Source organism: Hippoglossus hippoglossus, chromosome 17 (genome assembly GCF_009819705.1).
Source record: "Hippoglossus hippoglossus isolate fHipHip1 chromosome 17, fHipHip1.pri, whole genome shotgun sequence".
NCBI lineage: Eukaryota > Metazoa > Chordata > Actinopteri > Pleuronectiformes > Pleuronectidae > Hippoglossus > Hippoglossus hippoglossus.
Window position 1 is genome coordinate 18,542,025 of NC_047167.1, and position 26,331 is coordinate 18,568,355.

The window sequence follows — 26,331 nt, forward strand, 5'->3', positions numbered from 1 at the left end:
AGCTGTGGTTTCAGCCTCTGCCTGAGCGACATGATTAGGGCTGTCTGGAGTGTCTGTGCTTGCAGGCACACCCACACTAATCAACAGGCCCGTCACGGTCAATGAAGGTGTCAAGGCGATGAAGGTCATTGTCAGGTCAGAACATGTACTACACCCTTCCTTTAAGGAGGCAAGCCTGTTAGAATGCAGATACGGAGATACATACATAAAAAGCTGTAAATTACAGATGTCGAGAGATGGAAAACTTGCCTATAGCTTGTTTGCGGCAATGAAGTCGCCACCGGTTGGTAAACAACCAACAATCTTGTGCAGCAAGTGGGGGACAAAAAAAACAAAACAGGCAACAGATGGATACAGAGTTAAAATCATAAACACAGATGTGCCGTCCTGCTGCGCTGCACTAATATGACCTAGCTGTCTGCACTCTCTCACACAAACACAGAGGTGCATGTGCACATATACAGAGTCTGATCCTTAGCTCCAGTATACTCATCCTATGCTATTAACAAAAAACAGTGATAAGAGCAAAAGCCAAGCAGAAATCTAAAAAGCTTTTCTTTTTTGGGGGGTTTTAGACGTGAGACTATTTTTTATTTTACTCTGCATTTATCAAGTTATGTTGTTTTCTTTCTTATATTTAGGACCAAAATTAGGATTTTCAGTTGACGGTGATTTACGACAAAGAAAAACAACAGATCTGAGATATTTGAGAAGCCGAACATTGTTTTAAAAAGTCATAGAAACCCATTAATTTGATTCCCAAAGTGTTCGCTGATGAATTTTATGTCTGTCAACTAATAATTTGCTGATTGATTGCTGCATCATTTGTTTTTACTGAACTGCTAAACTAGTTCAGAAATGAAGAACTACATAAAATGAAAACCATTTTATTCAGAATTTTTGCATTTCTGTTTAATCATTCAACCTTTTCTGACAACAGCCCTTAAATAATTGACTTTTTGCCATTTTGACCGGTGTCTCCAGGTCTAATACACCAATCGAATGATGACTGCATAATACCGGAGTCTATAATAATAATCCGTCTGTAGTAAGCCGAATGCTTTTGTAAATTAAAGCACTGTTATTATTTTTAGCACCCTCAACAGGTATGCTTTTAGCAAAATTGCACAAGGAATAGAATCAACTAGTCAACACAATCCTATCGTATATAAAGGCCCTGGATTAAGTTCTGATGTATATGTGTGTTTGCATGTATGAATGAAGAATATTGAACCAGATTCAATGATCAAACTGTTACTTCAGGTCATTAAGAGCCCATCAGACCAGTATGAGTGTCCACTTACGAGGAGGAGTTGACGGTGGTGTAGCCGGAGGGACAGTCGGCGACGCAGGCCCCGTTGTGGATTACATACTCGTAGCAGTCGGGGTTCTTTTTGCGCTCCTTTTCCCGCTTGCATTTGTTGTGGAGATCCTGGCAGAAGGCGAATGTGACGCAGCGCCAGCCCTTGAAGGTGAAGTGGTTTTCGGGGCAGCGGTCCACACAGTCACCCTCGAGCTGGAGGCCTCGGCAGGCCACACAGTGACTGGCTGAGTTGGGCTTCAGGCAGCCGCCCAGGCACTGGTCGTGGCAGCACTGGTTGTCCTTGGTGCAGGCCCGGTGTTTGCACTGTACAGGACACACTGCAGGTAGGGAAAGAAGAACAAGGTCAGGTTGAGGAGGAAATGAATCCCATGAAAGCAAAGTGTGTCATGTGAAAGTAAAGGTTATGTATTACGAGCTCAGTTTGAGCTGCGGGAAGAGAAGCACAGGAAACAGGAGCTTATCGCCAATCAAACATATCGTTTCAGTTCCCCAGTTGTCATAGGTGATTTGAATCAGTCCCTAATGACAGCACCATACTGTATCTTTATATCTTTAACACCACAGAAATTTCATATGGCCTAATCTCTCCATCCACAGGAGAGAAATCCATCCACACGACACTCGCCAGCAGCCCAGAGGACCATCTGCCATTGGCCAACAAGCATACTGAGCACAACCAGCAGGGATCCAACACTAAAAGACAGACACTTACCCAGAAGTCTTGTGAAAGTGACACAGAGACGATGGAGAAACATTTGAAGCATACAGTAATTTGCAAGTGAGACACATGAAAGATGGCTTTGCTTGGTGTCGTTCTTGTTCTTGTGAGGGCCTTGTACATTTACTGAAGTAACAAAACAGTACTGTTTACTTGGAAAGAGTTATTACACAAGAACTGCAATACCTGGGGGAACGTTCTAATAATAACCTCCTTGTGGTAAGCACCACAAGATTTGTTTAGAAATGGAAAGTACACAGATTAGATCAGACTATACATAGGATAGATTTAGATATGGAAAATGAAATGACTTTTTGTGATTGATTTTTGAGGGAAAAACCCTGGACAGGCCTGTCAATGATCGGAATATCTTTATTTATTATCTAGGGCAGTAGGGCTCCATCTGATTGGCCAATTGTATTGACAAGCAGAGCGTGAATGCATGGCGCATGGAACTCCATTTATTGCAGTTCAAGCAGTCTTTGGCAACACGTATATTGTGCATGTTGATATCGCGATGACTGTAAATTTGAGATATATTGTGCACTGATATACTGTTAAACCCCACGCTGCAATTTCCTTAAATCAAACAACCTCTGAATCATCTAAAGCAGCTGAACATTATTTAAGCACAGGCCTTTTCCAGCAGCGTGGACTCAAGCACCTTGTGAGCACACAGAAGACATAAACACTGATAGCAGGAAGATACAGTGTTCTGATAGTCACACAAACATACAAAGGTCCACTGATGTTTCTGGGGCGTAAGCACGTTCAGCTGAGGACAAAGACACAAGTCTGTAGGCTGCCCGCTCATGCATACGTCCATACGCATGTGTGTCCGTCTGTAAATAAACAAGTTACATAACTGACTCTCAGGATTGGCAGGTGTGCGTGCGTGTGCATGTGTGAGCGTGCACAGTTTATGTGCACGTTGTTGTCTCACTATAGGTATGAGGACGAGTGAGCAAGGGTACACGGAGGCTACTCTGAGGTAAATACAGCAGACCGACCTGCCTGATGAGATTATCTTCTCGTCCACGAGAGCCAGATTAAGATAGTTCAGCAGCACAGGAGATAATGAATCGCCGGGGTTAGTGGCAGGTTACAGGTCAGCTCGTAAAAATGTGAGCTTGCATGTGTTTTATTGGCCTGAACATTTAGCCACATCGAGCAAAACCACATTTCACAGTCGGGTGCTGTATCTCCAATTATGACAGACAATGAATTTCCATAATGTGTTGTTCTCCGTAACTCTCTGAAGCCTCTCTTGTTAGACATGACTCAGTGAGTATATGTCCAAAACAGCACGGCTTCATTAGTGTCATGAGGTCAGTCCTTAAACGAACAAAACAACAACCCCCCTCTTTGGTCCTATCACATTAATGGAGGTAAGCTCCTGAAGCACATGAAGAGAGTATGTTTGGGGGGGGGGGGGGGGGAAAGCAGCAATATGAGAATGGCAGTGAAATGGGGAAGCTTAAGGGGGCACAGTGCAAGCAAAACAAATGACATAACCACTTTTTATCTGCGTCAGTCTGCTAGTCCAAATAATCTACCTCACAATGGGATTTACAGAGTATTAAAGACCCTCTCTGCACTTAAAAACAAATACAATTGATATAATTTCCCTTTCCACCTCCAAGGTTCATTTCAAAAGCTGCCCTTCAACTTCTCCTCAAGCGCACGTACGCCCCCATATGCACGTGCATACACACAAAAGCTTGGCTGTCTGTCCTGGCTGACTCCTGATCCTGCAGCGGGGCTCCATGCCGTAGCACAGGCCCAGCAGCAGATCCACCCTCAGCCTTAGCCAATGTGTTGGCTAGCTGTGGGAGCTAGCCATACAAATGGCCTCTCCCATCTCCAAGGAGGACAGGCACATGCTTTAACCCTCTGTGTGCCTCTGCTCTTCTCCTCTCTCCGAGCCAGTCAGACAGCAGCAGCAGCAGCGATCGGAGGTATGCAAAAAAACACACAAAAAACACATGAGCCACATAGTAACAGGCTGGGGCTGAACTAAAGTGAGCAGGATTGCAGTTCTCTTTCAGTCTTCTCCAGACCACAAATCGGCTGTTTATATACTGATCTGAAGCACAACTAGCTCTTATTAAGTATTTTCGGTTGCACATCTATCTTTGGTGGACAGACGGAAAAACAAAGTCTATATAATAATGATTTTTATTCAGAGAAGTGTGTTTTTTTTCCTGTCGTAATGGTTCAAACTCCTGCTGAGATAATCATGTTGTGTCAGTATTGTGCAGAACAGCTTCAGTGAGTGATGGATCATGCCTCATCTTGTCTACAACTCATTAGGTGTTTTTTGGAGACTTCAACGGCCCCAGAGCGACACAACAAAATTCCATCCAAATCGAGATATGTTTGAACAACCGACGCCTGCTCTTACAAACTGATTGCATTAGAGCCTTTTTTTAATCTTATGTTCATATTTATGTATTTTAGTCATGTTCCTCCCTTTACCTTTGCAAACAACTACTGCAACTTTGCATGCCTGTCTCTTATTTAGTCATCTTGTGTATTTATTCTCTTGTTCTTCGCTCTATGTGCAATGCCCTTGACATCCTGCTGTAACACAATAATTTCCCAATTTGGGATCAATAAAGTACATCTATCTATAAAACAGAGAACTTGATCAATCAATTAAATCAAAGAAAAACAATTTGGATGATTTAATGAGGGATTTTCTCTTTTATATGATTTAAAATCCAATATTTTGGAAACTTTTTGCGTTTCTCATTTTTTTTAAATATATTTTTAATTTTAATACTTTTGGGTTCTGGTTAAATAAATAAGATCGGTATATTTTTACAATTAGCCATTGCTCTTTTCCAAACAGAGTATATATATTTTTTTAATAATTGACAGCGTAAATAATCTTGTTGAAGTTTAAATCTTGTATGTCTGATGTTTTTTAACAGAGGCACAAGTGTGGGTGTAGTGGCGAAGGTTAATGTGTGTCAGTCCATTGGGTAAATCCATTTGAGTGACTGATGTTAAGCTTCAGACGTGCACCTGAAAGAACAAGTGGGCAACCACTTTCACAAAGCACCAAAACAAACCACTCACTCACTGTTGAAAAGATTTGTACGGCTTTGCCAGCTGCTGACTTGGCCGCGTCTGCTCAGTTAAAATCAATGTAAAGTGAAAATCAATACCAAATTATTCACTATTAGACATAACAGAGGGTTCTAATATACAAACAAGAGTGGACACACTGAGGAGAATAGACTTGTTTTTGTGCTTGTCACAAATGTTTCCAAGGTTGAGACCCTGACGACCTTTGAGTGGGGGGCCACCCCAAGCCATCGCTGATCTCCTACAGGGAGGGGGGACACTGAGGAGGCTGTTTGGAAGAGTTTGTCATTCTTTCATTAAAATACAAATCTCTAAATACAGGCCTGCTTTCTTTTCATTATTATTCATGTTATTATAATTATTATTATAGACGCAGCGGCTAACACAGTAAACAAAGGGCAGAGGTTTTCTCCATTTGGTCTATATCATGTAGTTCTTAGCTCGAGTTAGATCTTGTCAGCATCTTCAATATTTATCTTCTATTTGTGCAGAGTAAAATCACTTGACAACAATAAATCAATGGGGTTTGGGGAGCCCAGCGCCAGGTCAGCAGTTGGACTTAGATTCATTTATGACTGGAAACATCTTAAGAAAAAGTCCTGAGGCAGAATTTGTGTCTCTGAATCCTTTATCCTTATTACACTGGTATCTCTGGCACCCTGGTCGAGCTCCGTCTGATCTTTTGTCATGCGGTTTGTGCGAAGTGCAGCAGGATCACATGAAGGCGGAGGAATAATGCTGCAGAAATGCCTGGCTCTTTATCTCATTAGCGGAGGTTTCACTTGGATGAGGCCACACAATGAAACGCTGAATCCCCGAAGCCCGACACGGACAACAACAACAAGCTAACACAACTCCAGGCTCCAGTGTGACAGAGATGAATACACCCTGTCAGGGCGATGCCAGCTTGGAAGAGGGAGGTGAAGAAACGGCTCTGTGCTGACTGCCAGCCAACGCCACTTGTGGGGTGTCGAAGAAGCAGAAAGAATCCACATTGCTTGCTAGGAATGACTCACAGTTCACCACAGTTCCATTGTCTGCAGTTCTGGATTGATCTGAAACCAATACACCAAGTTGTGCGAAGAGCTTTCTATTTTTGTTCCTTTGACCAACATTAAAAAGCACACCGTAAGCAATTAGGAATCCTACAAGCAAAGAGGATAGAACTAAACTACACCGTACCCAAAAAACTCTGGGATTTCTGCCTGAAATTAAGAGCCTCTGTGCTTTTCATTAACCGCAACCCTCCCTAAAATCGGTTTGTGGTGAGTTTTTCCAGGTTCCTTTTAAGGCAGTGATGAAACAACAGCACATTGAGGCGTTTTGTGTTGAGATCATATTAGACCCAAGAAAATGCCAAACGGGACTGTGGCGGTGTGCTGGTTGGTAATTAAAATTCCACGGCCATGACCAGGGTGGTATTTAGTTTCTTATGAAGGACTATTTTATGCTGAAAGCCTAGAAGAGAAGAATCTAAGTAGGGAACAAACAAAGTGCTTTTGAAAACGGTGATTTGTCAAAGTTTCTCCGCTTCTGATTTCTAAAACCAACTGACAGAATAACAACAGAGCAACACGAGTGCAAAAATAAGCTGCCAAAATTGAACTTTGAAGTTTGATATATGATTTAAATGTGACATGGATCGCTTGGCACTTGTTGCTTGGTGCAGCACAACAGCTGACCAGATATTTGGGGATGATGATGTCAGGCAAGAGACATAGAAAAGGCAGAAGTGTAGTAGATCCATACAGGCCTGACATGATCGGAAATAATCAGCTTCGAAATAATCATTGAAGTCTATCAAATGTAAGAAAAGTAAAAAACATTAATAAGTTTCACAGAGGCCAAGGGAACATCTTCAAATTGCTTCTTAAACCCCAACATATAACGAAACCAAATTTTCCGTCGAGCAAGTAAGTAACATCGAAAGCAATATCCAAGAATAAAAACCAGTGGTTATTGCTCATTAACCCATCTGCATACAAACGATATATCCATATCCCACAAGGCAGTTGTGCTAATTCAAGCTTTTACAATAAATAAAAAATGTTGTTTGTGATTCGTGATTAAACTGAATTTATTCCTTCTTTAAAGTTCCAAGGTGTGGTTGTAAATTTCTCAAGAAATAATGCACAGACAATCCCAAAAAATCAAGGATATTTAGAGGACTGATATCAATGAGTGTGTGTAATTTGATGTGGCTTGATTGGATTTAAGGGAACTGTTTGGCGGAATGCGCTCTTCTGAGGACCATGTTGGGTTTTCATGCATTCAGTAGACCATCAGAAGTAATGACTCAAAGTCCTTTATTCTGCATGGTAGAATCCTCCACACTGTATTTTTCTGGTAGATGGTTGTGGAAGTTTAAATACACAGAAACACAAATAAAACACAGAGAAACATTACACTGATCTCACAATAGTGATATCGCTGATTGCAGTCCCCACAAGCCCTAATGTTTGGTTTATCTTCCCTTCATCAGGCTGGTAGATGAGGTTTCTGGAGTATCCCGGAGCGTTTTGTTGATTACGGTCAGATCCACAACTAATAGATGTTTATATAGGAGGCAGACCAATAAAAAATTCTATGCAAAACACGTTCCTGCAAGAACCTGAACATGTCCTGAAACTAGAACTGTGACTTACTGTACATCTGCAAATACAGGCCCACAATTTACATAGTTGAAAAATGGAAAGAGTAACAAGAAATGATATATGTGGATATGAAATTACCTTTATGAAGATATTATATTTCACATCTTTACCTAAAACCAATGGATGAGACATGATCCAGACATCTGAGGCCTTTGTTCAATTTGAATACACAAATAACAGTCTACACCAGCATTTGCATTTCTTTGTAAAAAAAATACAAATCCCCGACTGTGCCCTTTTCACTGCATGCCAACTACCTCTATTCCTTTAATATAAATTAGTTGGCGGCAAACGAAGATGGATGGCTGTTCAAAATCAACAATGAATCAATTCATGGAGTGTGTGACATTTGAGTCAAGAGGTTGACTTTGGAAAGACTTGTACAGAGAGGAGCACTGGACAAGCGATGCAATGTTAAATTCTTAATAAAAGGACACCACTAACCACTAACTAACTTGCGTTTGGAGACCAAAAAGTCTATCAAACACAAATCCTGAATACTTTGTGTGTGGGCTCTGTGAAGCTGCCACTCATTACTGGCTTTGGACATGTATTTAATTGACAAATCAATAAAAAATAACTGACATATTAACTGATAATTAATTGATAAGTTAGTTGCAGTCCTCAAACAAGAAAAGGACTTTTGATTTATCTAATGAATGAATTCACTTGTTTTCATCTTGTTGAACAAAGAAAAAGACAACACAGATATCAGTGAGGAACCAGAAATGCATATTGTGAAACATTTAAGACACAGAAACAACCAATGATTTATCCAACTCAAACTTAAGTGGTAAAAACAACAGATGAATATTATGGTCTGGAACCATTTGTCTGGTTGTTTTTCCCGGTGTGTCCTCATCACCTGGTCTGACTCAGCCGCAGCAAGGCTTGGTTCAGGCGACTCGGGTAGCAACAGCAGCCGTAAACAATTTCATTAACCGAGCCCGGGCCTCCATTAATAGGACAAAAACACACAGACAACATGGGAAGGCACTTTTTGTTGTTAGTGTCAGCCGGACACTGCTATCATCTGAAGGCAGGATATTCGGTTTATCCGTGACTGGAATAGAAATGATAACACATTGTGCAATCACTGATGGTCAATTATGCTGCCTGTTTGACAGGCAAATGACACAGGCCATGGTCTTGAATCTTCATTTCCTCTCAGGGCTCAGTGTCAGGCTGAAACAGTGAATATCTCCGTGTTATGACATTAAAAGCATTTATACCATTAATGCAGCCTCACACTTTGTCGCTTTTAAAATTTTAATTTTAACCAACGCTATTAATCTTCTTACTTAGTGTGCAGCTGCCCACAGAAATAAATAATAAATGAAAGCAGGCACAAAGTGTTCACAATAACAGAGTCACATAGGAAGGTCTCCTTAATCCACTTCTATAAGTAAATTGAGTTTCTTTGATGAAGCAAACAAGTTAGGGCCACCAGCAGGAACGTTAAGTGTTTTTCCTCTGTCATTTCCTTTCCTTATTTAGTTATATTTAATTATTAAAGGACAGAAAAAAGGCACAGGTGTCTGCCCTGGATGAAAAACGTTGTTTATTCATGACACTTGGATCCTTCGTGTGGATGTTTTTCTAAATGTATATCTACAGCTCTTCCAACAACCAGTTGGTTGGAATAAAAAGAAAATCTGGGAAGTACACATGCACATTGATAAAAGGTTGATACACAGATCCTGTTATTTTAAGCCTGATCTGATTTAGCTTTACACTCCTATAATACTGCAGGACTCAAAATATGGACGGTTAAAATGGATAAAGAACCAGAAATAACATATCTAAACAAATCTTTCACCTTGTCAAAAAGTGGTGCTAATATGACCCACAATGCAATGTGAGAGTCAGATGTACATTTGCTTTATAATTAGTAGAAAAGTGACAAAACAAACTGATCTGGATCAAAGCTGTGTGTAACTGGTGAGAGGTCAGATCAAGTAAATATTTCCCTGTTTGTCTGATAAAACCAGCAGAATTACAGTAGTAAGATGCTGTAGATCCACTGTCGATTGTAAGTGTGAGCGCGTACAGTGGTGAAGAAATGCCTGTCGGTCCAGCTTTAACAGATGCTTGAAATGTCTGGGATTCCAAGGGAATGGCTCCAGTAGCTGAACGGCGAGGGTTCGCAGGGTGCAGCTTCATATAAGACTGAATGCCAGAGCTGTTAAGTCAGCTCAAAGGAAAGGACTTGTGTGTGTGTGTGTGTGTGTGTGTGTGTGTGTGTGTGTGTGTGTGTGTGTGTGTGTGTGTGGGGGGGGGGGGGGCTGTATTAGGATAGTAGCATTGCGCTCTACAAACTGTACCATGAAAAGAGAAGACTGTTGAGGTTTGCGAAAAAGTGGAGCTTAGGCACAGTTGCCTTGTCTGATTAATTTTTCTCATGTAGTAAACTTTTGTGAGTGAAATTAGGTCACAACATGTTATTAATTATTGTACAAAGTAAGGTCTACTAATTGAGTTACATATATATCTATACAAGATCGTGTATTTTTGTCCCATTTTGTCTCAACCACTGTTATCGACAGTCAAACAGGAGAACTGAGTAAAGAAGAAATTCACTGATAATTGACACAATGTGAGGAAATAACAGTTCTGGTATTTTTTTCAGATGTTGATGTATTGTGTTACTGAAGTTAGCATTCTAACCTAAAAGCCCTGGCCCGTCGTATCTCGTAATATCACTTTGCACCTCAAGAGGCGCAGTTCAGGTGCCACTTTAGCGTCCAGTCTGCCGTCAGATGAAGAAGTAGCGCCGCTCAATGGAAAGAAACAACGTTTGGCGGCAAAGACAATACGTTGATAGATGCATACATGTAGCACCTTTTCACTATTTTTGCTTGTTTGTCTTTGTGACTGCGAAGCTCTGGTTGCAAAAAGTGCTACACAAAGTTTTACTTACCACGTTCTGCACCAGATGTTAAAAAAGAATAAGCCTGCATGTCTCTGAGGCACGAAAAGGAACCAAAAAATGAAAGACAAATGGCTCACAGACGAGTTGACTATTCATCCAGGAGCGTTTGCACATTGGAAACAAAAAAAAAGCAGAGGAATTCAAACATGATGTTGGGATTATAATGCCTCTTTCAGAAGAACCTAAGAAAAAATATATGATCTAATAAAAAAAACAACGTCCTATACCTCGGCCATATGTGCATGTACAGTATTTATTGTGTTTGGATGACATCTGATGTAACGCTGTGAGATCTCTGAATAGATGTAGCGGTCCTGTCATAAAATCACAGCAGTCAGTATTGGAAGACGTGTGACAGGCAATAAATTTGAACACATGGGTAAAGTGAGTTTGTCTTATCTGGGGATTTGAGGACATTTTCACTCAGCAGAACAGCTGTTAACTCTTAGCAAGGATGTAACGACTTTGACAAGTCTCCATTTTCTAACACCTTTGCTTCAGTTTGAACACAATCACAATCACATTTACTTCTCGCTTCTTGCAAGGGCAAGAAACCACGCTGGAAGCTTTAAGGTTTAATATTAAATAGACGATAGCGAAAGAATGGAGGCCATGACAAAAATAGAAACGGCAGGAATGATGCATGTGATGGGAGGAGGACATGGCTGACTTGGCACTCGAACACAGTTTATGTTTTAGAGGCAGTACGACTGGCGATGAAAACATGAAGATGAATTTCGCTAGCACTAGGCCTTAATGTCAGAGAGACAGCAAAGTGCGGTGTCCTTACGCCATGATGAGTAAAAAGTGACATACAGTTATAATTTCCAAATAAAAATGCCACCAATTAACACAAGTCGGTGACGACAATGAAAAAAAACTGTAGTTTTGTCACGGCAGCGTTCCCTTCCATCCCAAAATAATAAAGTACAGTAACAATATCCTCTTATTTCCCCACAGACAGCTTTACTAGCAGCTAATTTAGTCCTCTTCCTGCCTTGCTGACCTCCATGGGCCACCCATCAGTATTTTGGTCTCATAAAAGTGTCTGCTGCTACCAAGGCGGCACTCCAGGCCTGGGAGTCCATTCATAACCTCGGAGAGGAAGCAGACCAACAAAGACGGGAAACAATTGGGAAGAGTATTTGGGAAGAACGCTCCGTGAACTTCTTCGACTGCCATTGTTCGCGGTGGAAAAGGATCGCGGTGGAACCAACGATGACCGATGCGTGTGGAAGCAGCAGCAAAGTCAACAGAGAGCTGAGGTCAACGGCAAGTTGGGACCCCTCCCCTCACCCCTCCTCACCTCCGCCGTGACTGGTGACCTCGCCCTTCCGATACAGCCCGGGTGAATGACTGATGTGTTCATATCCACGATTACACCCCAGTGTTAGTCTTGTGTATCCTAGCAGCAAGACTAAACAATAGCTGCAAACACACACGCACACGCACACAGGCTGTGTCTCCGTGTGATTTATTGTCCGTGTCTGTGTTGCCCACGTACACTGACCCTGACACAGCTCCAACTCCATCCTGTGATTGGTCAGGAGATATATGTAATGTGAGCCAGGAGGCGCCGGATCCTCACCTGACCTGGGTTAAATGTGATTTATAACAAAAACCCAATTGAGACAACCTGCATCGACCCACAGGATCCTCCCTTTGCCCACAGATGCACACATTCAACAAGTGTGAGGAGTCCCAAACCAGCCAGAGGTGGAGGCTAAGATCCATTCTCCACCTTATGGCAGCTTATTAAATATGTAACAGATCTACAGACTAGTGAAAGCTGCTGCGGTGCACAGGACGGTCCCTCTTGGGTGTCTCATCATCATCATCTCCGGCAGAAGGAGATAATTAAGATCACTTTTAATAATGTGTGTAAAATACTGGCCTCCTGGGAAATTCAAGCTCATTTACTGTGTATCGCCCTGAGCTTTGTGAACAGCCTGCAACAGAAACAGCTCCACAAAGAGAACAAAAACAAAGTATCTAGTTAATATTCCAGCATTAATAAAACCAGCCATTAAAGAATGATTGAAAAGCTGTAGGGACGATATGGGCCCTTATTATTACATCCACCAAGGAGGTTATGTTTTCACCCCTGTCCGCTTGTTGGTTGGTTGGTATTACACAAAACTACTGAACAGGGTTGCCATGAAACTTGGTGGAAGGATGGAACATGGAAGGAATCAGTCCATCCACATTTTGGGGCAGATCTGGACCAAAGGGTGGATCAAGGAATTCTTTAACATTATGACATATTTTGACATTTTCACAAATATGCTTGGGAATAATTAATGAATCTTTAGGGAACTGATATCTATGAGTGTGTGCATTTCGGTGACGCTTGATTTAAGTGGACGGTGGGGCCTTGGCGAAGGTATGTACTCTACTAGTTCATTATTACTTCACATTTTTGTCACTGCTTCCCACAAGTATAACACTGGAATAACAAAGACCTAATACTCCACACATGAGATTGCACCAAGTAAAAACAATAAAGATAACGCCATTGGATTTTGTTTCACAGTAATCAAACTTGTGTGACATATAATTACTGAAAAATGACTTCATACTAACACTGGGAATTTCCCCCGACAAGAAGGTGGCCTTACATGTGCAATATTAGGGAGACCCCTGAGAGCGTTTGTGTTTTATGGTCTGGCTGACCATGACCATGAACCATGATGGGTTTGCGTCTGGCCAGGCACCATTGTTCCATGTTATTCCCAATCCCCTCACTTTCATTTCTTTTTATTTTGCTGCTGTCACCTCTCTAGAAAATGCCCCAAAAATAATTATAGTAAATACATGAATATATACAAAATTTAAGAAAAATGCTAATAAACCGGTGGACATTTTGTCCGTGCTCTTAAGCGGTCCAAAATAATATCTCAAATGGAAGCCCCTGCTTTCTTATTGAGTCACAGCCAATATGTTCAGCTGCCAGTCTGTTTTTGCGGCTCAGGCTAAGCTGACATCCTAACAGCCCAACAAGCTGTGCCACATAACAGCCATCACTAAAACATAATCAAATACCCATTATCTTTATATGAGTGTTGGCAAGAAATGTTTCATCAAAAGACTAAACAGTAATATCTCCCTTTGTGCCATATAATAATTTAACTCAATTTTAAAAAGGAAATAAAGGCCTGCTTTGTTTGCCAGCAGATTTTAAAAGCCTGTGTTTATGAAAGACTGAAAATCTGACAACTACTGATTATTACCGGTAAGTCATGAAATAAATAAATAAAGAGACATACAAGACAAAAAAACTCAAGAACTGAAACTACCTCTGAGGCACGGAGTAATATGTAGTTAAAAAGTTTTTAATATATCAAGCCTTTTTAGGACTAATTTTGAACAAAAATGTAAAGATTAATTAGCAAAAATATGCTTCACAGCACGATGCCTTGTATTTACCACAATTACAGCTGTTGACATGGTGTGTGTGTGCGTGTGCGCCTGTAGTCAAATCCAATCAGCTTTCATAATGAGCATCTCCTGCAACCTTGCTTTGCCACTTTACTGAATGGACGCACCCAATTTGGTATAAAAAGGAGGGGGAAATTAGTAGTGGCTGCTCTGGGAGAAGCTCAAATTACCCCTGTTAGAGAAGCAAGGAAGGGAAATGGGTTGTGACTACAAACATGGGAGCTAAGCCAAGCCTCCTGGTTCTTCAGCTTCGTTTTCTCCCGGTGGACGGACTACAGAAAGTGCGTGCGACCCACAGTCACCTCTGTCACTTGCAGCATGTAACCACTGCCTTTTCTCTGCAGTACACACGTAAAGTATTATTGTATTGCCAATTTTTTATCTCTATTTCAAAGATTTCTATTGTGCTAGAAAAGAAAAACTGGATTTTTATATACAAATTGTATTTCTGAGGTCAGATCAAAAATCTATGTTGTATGTAAAAAAAACAATTTCCAATTTATCTCTGCAAATAATAGAGACGATCTAAAGCTTATATTGATCAGAAAGTTATTCCCCATCATATGATACAGCGTGTTCTGAGGAGGTCACAAAGAAGTCAGAACGTTGCCATGCATAGTTCAAAAATGCACGTTTAGATGTATTCTTGCTTCCTTTAGGACTATAAACACGATCTAAAGCTTATATAGATCAGAACATCTATTCAGATCCTTAAATAAATTTACTAATACCAACCCCTTCCCACCACAGCTAGAAAATCCTGTCATTTCTCACCCCAGGCTTAATGTCAAAAACAGAAACTTGAACACAGTAACGTCACATATTTGGCAAGAAGGATGACTGAACATTACAGTGCAATGCAATTCCAAATAACATTCAATTGTACATGAGATAACATGTCATTTTTATTGAAGGAGTAAAAGCATCATGGGAACTAGCCTGGGGGGGTTTGGTGACAAAGAGGCAGCACAGCACCTGTCAGGTTCAAAGAGCTATGGGGTTGTGCTTCACATGTGCAGAGACTCAGTGGCTCTCAGGGGGATGTGCTCTAAAGTGGGGGGGGGGGGAACTTCCTTGTTTACTTGTTTTGTTGTACTGTAATGACAGAAATGTACCGGCCCCTTTTTTTATGCTATCATTGTAAATCTATTATTTGTCTTCTGCTATTTCTGTAAATTGCCTATTTATCACCAAAGCATAAATCAGATGGAAAAGTAGTGAATGTGTTGGCGATGCATGTTGATTTAAGGCCTAAACTTTAGTGCTGATGCTCATAAGCTTTACTAGGGAGCACCTGTGAAACTACTGGAAAAAGTTACTCTGGAGCCCTGTGAAGAAAGTTATTGCAGCGAGCAGCAGATTAACAGAGAGAAAGAGATGCATGTAGCTCACTTTAAGAGCTACTGTAGGTCTATAATAAGAACTAAGTAAAAAGCACAACATCTGAAAGGGACACCGAAAGCCTTGCTCTCTGTCCTGTGGTTCAAGCTGGGGCTTGACGGGTCTTTTCATGCTTCAGCGAAAGTAGGCAAAAAACCGCAGGTCCCAGACCACAATACCACAAGCCCTGCCCGTGCCGAATGCAGGCCCATGGCTGAAGACCAGTGCTCGCCAGTCAGCATCTGGTGTTGATTCATCAACAGAATATGGCACACAATTAGGAAATCATATGCTGCGAGACTTTTTATATAACACTTCCCCCTTGAAATTTACCACATCGCCACAATTTGACAGTAGGTCTTCTGGGCCCATTCTGCAAATGTCTTCAAGGATTTGTGATGACTGAGAGAAATCATCACCTCAAGCACAGACATTAGTGGAAAAACTATAAAAACACTCTTCAGTGGCAAGAGGACTGGAGAGCATAATAATGGGGCGTGCTCAGCTCGAGAGAGAAAGTGCATGTAGTCGCCACACCAAACAAACATCTCTGAGAGCTCGAAAAGTCAGACATGTGCAGGGGAACTGCTTCAAAAGAACTGTTATAACTAATGTACCGCTCTGTTGCGTAACGGTGCGAGCCAAGGTGTTCACACATCACCCATGCGCAAAATTCTTCTCAGCACTCGAACTTGAACCTTTTTTCCAGTGTGAAACGGCTGGGCTTGTGGTTTTACAGTAAAAGCCAGATCATATAGGGAACAGCCCGTGTCGCAGGAGCTTATTGCTTCACAGCGGAGAATGAGAAATGTGTCCTGATGTCCACCATCTTCTTCACCTCCTCCACACAAGAGAGGAGCAATGACAGCAGTACGGCCTATTGAGAGTAAACATTCATAGACTAACTGGCGAGGTGTTGCGTCACATTAAGAGTACAGTTCAAGCTGCGTTGACACAGAACCTGGCCTACTTAACTAAACCTGAACACATGACACAGCTCTGACATTTCAATACTACAAAACAACTTTAAAGCTGCAAATTCATCATTCACTCGGCTGCGAACAAAGAACTATTTTGGTTTGAAACACTGACCCCCATCAGCTTTTATTTGATCCAAATGGAAAGTTGAATTCTGTAAATGTTAGACTGGTTAGACGTGTAGTAAAACCAAAGCGGAATGGAAATAATGACACGTCGGTGGAAAGTAGCTGGGGAAGAGCTGCACAAGGAGCTGCTACTAGTCTCTGGCAAGGAATTCATTTGACAATAATGTAATAGCAGGGCTTGGATAAGCATCATGAATATAATCAAAAGCCTCCTGGGAAATTAACTGTTTATCCTATAAAAAATTATATTAGAACTATGTTATTGACTTTTTGGCATCTTTTTAGACTCAACTTGATTATCATTAAAAACTAGACAGTGACTAACATGAGACATTACTGAATAAAACCCATCTGCTGAAGACCAGAAGCTGCAGCTGAGTCCAAGAAAAGCAAGATAATGGCAGCGTTTTCTATTAATTACCTTGTCCTGATAGTTAAATACTGTATAAAATATTTTGACCATCGGCATCAATGGGAGAAATACCATCACACTGGTGGGCCGCAGAAAAAAACAAAACACCCATAAAGTTGTTACTGTCCTCAGCAGGCAGGCAAAGCTCACAATAACGCCAGAAATTCCCACATTCGTTGTGTGCGACAGATCCCAGCAGTCAAATGCAATTGATCGTTTTATAACTCTGTGGTTTTTAGCAACGATCCAGGATTCTCATAACATGTATCACGATGGTTGTAAGAGGGAATAGTTCTGTTACTCAATACCATAAAATTTGCTGCAGGAAATATAGATTTACCAGATGGAAGCCAAAAGTCCAATGAGCTTATTATAAGCAAGAGAACAACAACAGATTATTTCCAGTAATTGTTGAGTGACAAAAGAATTATACGGACACATGTTTCTATTATTTAGTCCGCTCCTTTTACATCAATGCTGGTAAGATGAATAACAGAAACAGTGATCCTTAGCAGGATGGTCCTGGATTAGTGCTGGGTGTGCAGATTGTATAACACCAGTTCCACCGCCGACAATAACCAAGGCCAAATATTTTTTGCACATGTGATAGAGAATAATAACAAAAGTCTTCTTACTTTTTTGACATTCGTTCTGCGTCCAGCAGCGTTCACTGAAGTGTCCATTGATTGTTGTCGTCTGGCAGGTGGTCTTCCCAAGGGACATGTGCCCTGGGCACACGTCTCCACACTCTCTGTCGTTCTTGTTGGCCATGATGTAGTTGTCCTCCACCGAGTCCAGGATCTTGGACCAGTCCAGAGTGGAGAGGTAGCAGAGGTCTGGGTTCTTCTCGATTCTCACGGCACCTCGGGTGATGTTCATCAAGCTGTGGAGGCCAATCTCTCGCAGCTGCAGCATTTCGAACAACACTAGGGCGTAGTTGAAGAACAAGTTGTTGCCTCTGATGACTGTCAGGTTGGGGAAGAGATCACTGAAGCTCTCCAGGCCGTAAACCCTGAAGAGCAACAGATAGTCTGTGATCACTCTCAGCTTTGGAAAACTGAGGCCGTGGAAATCCTCTGGCTTGGTCTTGAACATGAGCAAGATCTTCAGGTGGCCTTCGATCACAGTGCAGTTCTCCAGCGTCTGCATGTTGGTCACATTGTTGCGGATGTCCTTGCTTACACAAACTGAAGAGACAAGAAAGGAAAGACACAGGTTCTTTAGAAACTAGACTCATTCATGTATCATTCATGAAAAATATCTCAAAGGCTCAAACAATAATGTGTGGAAAGATTGAGATTTACAGTCATGTCTTATAGGTGAATAAACTGTATTATGCATTATGAATAGGTGATATTATGACTCTCAGATGTGAAGAACAGGAAGATGCCTTAAGATAATTTATCCGCTGACAGAAGATTACAACTGCTGCACTTGGCTGATACGTCACGCTACAGGTTTACTCTGCAAACTGGAAAAATAGGGTTGAAGAAGTAAGATGGACAAAAGGAGGAGAAATAATATATCTTTCGCTAATTAGAGGGAGTATTTTACTGAAAAGTACGTGGTTATGTCTCTGTCTTTGATGAAGACCAGACTATCTTCACTGACATTTTGTTTAGCAACCACATATCTGGCAGTGAGCCACTGTCAAATATGGAGCGCTGTCATCAGAGCTGTGCTCATCCTTGGTTACGCTGGGTTGATTTGTGGAGTTGCTTCTGTAACTCAACACCATAAAAAACATTAGCTAATGCATTAAAAGTATTTGTCTGTGAGGGGAATTCAAGCACTAATGGTCGTTTATTGCACCAGTAGTAAGTTTGGGGCTTCGTCAGTCCTCACCCAGACACATGATCTGGTTGGATGAGAAATTCCTTGACTCTGCTGCTGTGCAGACACGTCCCACGTCAATCACCTCAAATTATACTGTACCACAATGACAGTATGAGAGATGAATGTTAGTGTTGCAACTTACGGTAAATTACCTGTCCATTTTTGTTTTTATTAATCTTTTAGTCTAATGAAAGTCAAATAGTAATGACAGAGCCCCAGGTGATTTGTTCAAATTACTTGTTTAGTCTATATTTGAGAATAGGGCTGGTATATAATTTTCATTCCATTATAATATATTATTATAATTAATCATCACAAAGTTGTTTGTTTTAAGTTTAAAGACTCTTGCTCCTGAGTTAAGGTTGTGGTTTTGAAATCTTCTCAGGCAGAAAATGACAAGCATTTGATAAACAGCAAAATGTTTTACAAATCTGAGGCGGATCAATTATGTGTTATTCCTCCTCATTCTGCTTGCACAATACATAAGGAATATATCTAAATATATTAAACTTTTGTTACATTGCTCTTGATGAAAATTATACTGTGAAAATAAGTGATATTGTTTTATTGTGCATCCCTATTTGAGAAGCAAGAAATTGCTTTTGTTATTTGTATTTATGGTTGTTAGATAATTAAGCAGTTTATTAGTTTGCTTTATTGAATTAATCAATCAACATGTCGTTTCCACTCTAGATGAATCTCAAGAGAACTGCAGCTGAAGTTAAAACGTGTAATGATCTTGAAGCCTTCTGCAAAATATATCAAACCCTATTACACTCAGGGGGAGGTTCTGTATGAGGAACATCGACAGTAATGAGGATTTCCTCAGTTCTCTCCACTGGAAACCAGCCAACTTGTGGAGCATATGCTTGTGACATAACACAAATAATGATGGTCATAAAGATGTTTTCCTTTGCAGGTGCATTGTGGGACGTTCTGGCCACAGTTTTACAGTTCACAAGTCATGGGTGCAGCTGGAGGTGTGCTGCCTGGTGAGAGGACTGTATTTGTTTACTGAGCGACCCACCGTTGAGATGGGCGCATCAGGCCAACTGGTCAGCCATGTGGGGAAGAGGTATAACAGCTAGGCGTGCACCTCTTTATGGCAGCGGCTCATTTTACACTTTCTGTTGCATAACAGTAAAAGACAACTGGCACACGCGCGCACACACACACACACACACACAGTGTCCAAACACTGTGTCCAAAAACAAGCTTTTCACTCCATGACCTTAACCAGAAAGCTCAATTTACAGCAATTATCGGGAGTTTGGTCAACGACTTTGTGGCTTGTTTGAGAAAATGTATGAGCCCGGGTTTAAACTGCCGCCTGTTAAAAGCAGCTTGGCTTGGATCAGCAGCTCCTTTCGCTGAGTTGTATGCATGAAAGTCACAAATCAGTTCTTTCAACACATCCACCTCCAAATGAAACTTTTCCTATCAAACTGTACAGTAACTGACAGGAGTCTGCAGCAAAGTCTAGATGCATGAAGGAACACATTTACAAGAGCCTCGGAGCCACACGCAGTCAAACAGAACCGTTTCGTGAACAAAGACGCTGGCAGTGTAAAAATACGAGGGGCTGGTGAATCTGTGTTGGCAGTGAAGTCAACTAGCAGAGTGCTGGGTGACCCTGTGGAGAAGGCGAATCATCACAGGGCAGCGAGTCCAGGCTCCTATCAGTGTACACTTTCAGCCAGGCCAGTATTTTTAGCACCACATTCCCAATAGAGAATCTAATACACTCCAGCCGTGCCGATAGTGGCTCACATTGGAAACTGGAACATGGCAGCCCTGGTGTGTAAGTGAGGAATTTTAGAGCAGAGAAAGAACTGGCCGGGCTGACTTCACCATGTGTGAATACTTAGTTTAGGAACGAAACTCTGGCAGAAGTGGAACTAAAAAAAAAATACAAAAAAAGCCACATGCACAAATGGACACACGATTTTTGGGTTATTTCAGAGTAGGGCACTGAAACAATGACGACATTATACAACTCAGGCAAAACAAACCAGGTGCGTCGCAGAATTTAAAAGCTTGTTGGAAAAACTGGGAGACATCACAAAGGTTACTACGGAAACTAGGCTGGCTCCAGCTCTCAATACATCACCTACTTTGAGCGAGACAGCCAAACACCCCAATGGTGCTCTGAATTGTCAATTAGAGGCATTAGAGGGACAGATCACTATTGACTGATGCTATTAGATTCTATCTATCTCCATCACTGCCTGCACCTCGGAGACAGATTCACTTTTAAGGTTAATTAAAACGGAGCAGTGTGATGGTTTCCCATTTCAACAACACTGTGAGCAAACAAAAGCCTGTTAATAATAACAAGATGGAAAACGAGCAGACACGGTCAAATCAAAATGTAAAAGGTTAGAGAGATTATTGATCCAATGAAAGGACAACAACAAACATTTAATTTATTCTACCAACAAGATGAGTAAAGGTGATTTCTGGAAAGAGATTTGCATGAGACCAAAAATATATTAGAGTGACATTTAAAAAGTTAAGTTCAATAGGTTTTAAAGCTCTTTTCCAGCTATTCTATCCACAATATAAAAATAACAGCATCATGAGGCACTACAACATTAAATGTTGAATTGAAGGCTAATATATCAATATCGCCAATATTTTACTACCTTGGCATCGGCCTCCAAAAATTCACATCAGTCAGGCTAAATGATAAAATGACACCAGCATAACCCTCTAACTTCTAGGCCTGGTTTAAGCATTATTAAGTATGTCTGTACATCGGCTCATGAAAATCATGCCTGGGTCACGGGATGGTCCTAAATTTAAATCAACATGCACTCAACTGTAACTGTGAGGTGTTGAGTACTCTGCATATCTATACTACACGGAGTCCGCTGGAGACTTCACCATCTGTCCACTGTGTGCTCATGGGTATAATGTACAAATTCACAATGCTCTCACTGCAGCTGCAAGCATCAAAAGGCAATTCTGATCTTGTGAAGGAGGTGAATGTCAGGGGGGGGAGGGCGCTACAGGTTGTTAGACTAATGGTGTACATTATAGCTGGGCCTCGCAGAGAACTGAGGCCTCAATGAGCACACAGGAACACACACACACACTCCATGGTTGCAACACTTCCCTTTTCAAGGTTTGTGCTGTTCCGCTGTTTTCCAACCTAGACTAAAAACTAACCACACAACCACAAAATGCCGAGGTCATCGAGATACATTCGCTGTCTCCAAACTGACAACATATTATGTAATCCACTTTAAGAAGGGCTGTAAAACGTAATCAGTACACTGCTTTAAAAAGGGATAGTTCACCCCGAAAAGGAAAATTCACTCATTATCTACTCACCACTATGCCGATGGAGGGGTGGGTGAAGTGTTTGAGTCCACAAAAGACTTTTTGGAGTTTCAGGGGTAAACAGCGTTGCAGCCAAATCCTTTTTTAACTTACAATATATTATTATATTGGTTTTGGCTGCAACGCTGTTTACCCCTGAAATTCCAGAAGTGTTTTGTGGACTCAATCACGTCACCCACGCTCCATCGACATAGTGGTGAGTAGATAATGAGTGAATCTGCATTTTTGGGTGAAGCATCCCTTCAAGGTAGACTGCAAACACTGACAACAACTTTTAATAAAGCTCTTCTCTGAATAAGAGGAATAAGGAAACACCACAATCAAACAAACTGTTGTTTTTCATCTCTACCAACTGCACAGGATGGGATATTACAGCTGTTAGTAAGTTCCTCGACAATATACAAATGAATATATTGTAAGCAGGCGCATGGGTAGAGTGGCTTATCAGATGAAGACGGTTGGTAGGGGTGCCATGGAAAGCATAACAGGGAATAAAGTTAAGCCAAAGTAAATCCGAGCCCAGCCTTTAAATAGAGTGAAAGTGAGTAAAAGAGGGAGCCTATAAAACCACAAAGTTCCCTCTTGGGATTATGTGATGGCTATCACATTGATAAATGGCTTTAGACCGAAGATAATTTGGTGAGTCAGTTGCCCACCAGCTGCATGTGCTTACAAAATATTCCTTCTGCTGGTTAGCAAAAAAGTCAATTGCATAGGAAAATAAAACATTTAGAAGCCTATTGTTTCTTTTTATTGGTTTGTTTTTTTAAATTTGGGAGATTGATTACTTTGAAAAGCCCATGAGACATTAAAAAGGTGTTTAAGAATCACGGGCTGCATCAGAATAAATATCTTTTACTAACCTTTAAGATCATGCGGGCATTAAGGACAATTGGGGGTAATCATTACCTCTAACGTGTGAGTGCACAATAACAAGCCCATTTCCTGTTAACAGGCGCACGGTGTCAAGGGTAAAGATCTGACACAACAAGACTTCCTTGTCCGACGCCTGCCTGGTCAGAGTGAACGAGTGCAGGTGTGCCTGATTGCTCCATTTCCAAGCTGTATATCATTTTCGTACGTGAACCCGTCAACCAGGATTATACGGTCATTGTCGAGGGTGACGAGTGCAAAAATCATTCTATTGTGTTCATGTCAAATCCACTCAGGACTTTGGTACTTGAGACAGCACTGACGTGTGTGTGTGTGTGTGTGTAGTGTTTTTGTGTGAGGTGTTTTTGGAGGGGTGGTTGAGAGGTGACAGTTTCATCACCTTACAGTTGGCGTTTTGTCAGGAGGAGTGAACCCAGGGTGGCAGCTGATTGAACCGTTGCCCACATACAAGACCTGCTCCAGCCCCAAGTTGTGCTCGACAGCAGACAGCCACTGGCTTCCTGCTGTTTGACACTGCTGATTAGGTGACGCCTTATCATGGCACAACAATACGCCACAGTCTGACAACCAAACCACCTGAGGTGAACCAAGCAGGAATTTAACCACAGTTTTCGCTTATTAAGCAGTAACAATACATTCGAGTCACATACTTTAGCTTTTGCATAAACAAATTAATACAATACTGGTGAAGTTTGAAAACCCCAGAAAGCCGTTAAAAAACACTTTTTCAACATTGGCACCTTTTTTCCCAGGGAATAATTAACGGATCTTGATGGGAAAAAAAAAAAATCAGGCACATGGACGGGAACTGACATCTATGAGTGTGTGAATTTGGGTGCAGCTTGTATTTAAGGGGACTGTTTGGCATTGGTGGAGGTATACGCTCTCCTGAGTGCTATTCTAGTTTGACAGTTCAATTTCATTTCTATCTGGGCACTTGTAAATAATACACGTTGCTCTTATTGTGCAAGACAAGAAATTATATCAAAATCATTTTTGACAATAACAATGCAATGGGTATATATACAAACTGGCATAAATACAGATAAATATATTTGAAGATAAAACTTGTTATCTTTACCCCTTCCATCTTTGGGACTTTTTACCACATGTTACATATATATATAAAGAGTTTGGGGATTGTTTAGAGAACTCGACTATATTTTAGCAGCTCCCATCCGTTAACTCTCTCTTTGACCTCCTTGCGTAGGTGGAAAGAGGTCAGTGGTGTTGCAGTCTGAATCTGTTGTGCGGCTGAGTTTGTGGCACAATTTGCAAGGAACAGTTTTCTGGTACATTTCATATTTTTCCTACCCAAACCACATCCATGCAAGATAAGTAGTTCCTCTTTTAGGTACAAGCTCCCTGATTTGTCTTTGGCTGGCCTGAGTCCTACCCGCTGTTCAGAATGAACCCTTTCTGTGTCACTGTACTCCATGTTTGTTTGTGTTACCTACATGCAAATGTCCTGCCTGCATTCATGCCAAGGGGAAGAACGCAAAGTGCCGTCCAAATGACAAAAACATTACCATGAAAATTGATCTGCTGCACACAGCGAGATAAACAGTAATGAATAATATGAAACAACAGACGTTTTTTCTATTGTCACATGACGTTGATAGGCTATAACTCATGACGTGTAATCAATGAGTTAGTGCGGTGGGCGAGACATTTCTCAAGACCACAGAGGTGATTACAGACAGGAAGAGGGGACTGCATTAAAGCATAAGTAGAATAGTAAATAAATACATTTTATTGGCAATTGGATTTTTTTTTTTTTTAAAGGTTCTGATAATTGGATAAATACTGATTATTGGATGCAATAGCATATCAAAATATTAAAATTTGTTCTAAAGGTTTCACCTTACAAACAGTAACACAGACAAAAGGTCCGATAGTATAAAAAAAAAAAAGTATCATACAAATTTAGCATTGATTGGTCATTTCCTGCAAATATATTTGTTAGGAAACAGTGGCCCCCACTTAGGGTGAGAAATCTCATCCTAAGACGACTAAATGTTTTTTTAGCTCGATGGTTAAAAGAGTCCTGAAATAGTTTGGATTTCTGAGATACCTTGAAGACAGCAGTGAGTGCTGTTTAACAACCACAACTCATGAAAAACGGATGTGTGTAATACGACTCACTAAACAAGAGGCCTAACCTGGGGCTAAATACGCTAGGTGTAAAAAACAAAACACAAGAAGAAAACATAGGAGCAGAATGATGTTACTTGGAAATTTGTCTGCTCTCACACAACTGCCACTCAATAGTGAATAAATTAACATAGTAACTAACACTGCCACTGAACATAAGCCTCTAATATTAAGTGAATATTTTTCCACTAAGCTGAGCTGGACAGCGACCAACGAGTAGCACAGGAGGTTTCCTGACTTCGACACTGGTCAGTCGGGCTTATGAAATCAGCCAGTGTGAGGCCCAGGTTCCACTCGTCCCTTCTGTGGTTCAAACTCACGTCTGAGAGGAGTGAGGGGGGTGAGGGGGGGCTGCCGCAGCGCAGTTGCTCAACTTGCTTTTGATTTATGTCTCAAAAGTTCTCGTTCCGACTGGTTTAATGACATCGCTCCCTTCAACCCTCACTAAAATCTGATAATAGGTGGGAGAGTCTGGGCTTTTCTTTTTCCTTCAGAGCGCCTCTTAAAAACCAACTACCGCCATGTACTGTAGAAGTGTGACGTTTAAAGCGACCTGGGGCAACACACTGTGTGTAAATATGCTGGACACAAACACAGAATACAAACTGCTTATACTGAACATAGGAGGAGGAGCTCCTGTCAATCCGTCTCTGAAATAACACAACTGTTTGTTGTGTATATGGGCTCGTATCAAGATTATTGTAAGACAACACAAACTTACTCTAGAGCTTTTTTTCTTCCCTCCAAGAACAATAGAAAAAAGGGATTAACACTTCAGATCAATTCATTAGTATTCACAGAGTAATGAAAGTAATTAAAACACCTGTATAAGCCTATTATGTGTTGCCATTTGTGCCCCAAAGTCAATGTAATGTATCTGGACATGGACTTTCCTATAGAGAGAAAGATTTGAAGGAAATCATCTAGGTTTAATCAAAATATTTTTTAATGTATGTCAATCACACTCCAAAGTATTAACTGATATTGCCAGATTACATTTAAAATGCCAATAAAAGGGTAGTGCTGCAAAAAAATGTTTTAAATG

The 26,331-nt window shown here is 41.0% G+C and overlaps 1 protein-coding gene across 2 annotated transcripts in view; it reads right to left on the reverse strand.

Moving 5' to 3' along the window:
- Positions 1–26,331, reverse strand: part of insra (insulin receptor a) — a 47,626-nt gene that overhangs the window by 19,280 nt on the left and 2,015 nt on the right. Inside the window, exons 2-4 of one of the 2 annotated variants that reach the window (XM_034614683.1) lie at positions 17,693–18,244; positions 1,305–1,641; positions 250–303 (exon numbers count right to left, since the gene is read on the reverse strand). In XM_034614683.1, coding sequence (XP_034470574.1) covers positions 250–303; positions 1,305–1,641; positions 17,693–18,244 — 943 coding nt within the window. The remainder of the gene's footprint in view (positions 1–249; positions 304–1,304; positions 1,642–17,692; positions 18,245–26,331) is intronic. The other variant, XM_034614684.1, reaches the window with a different exon arrangement.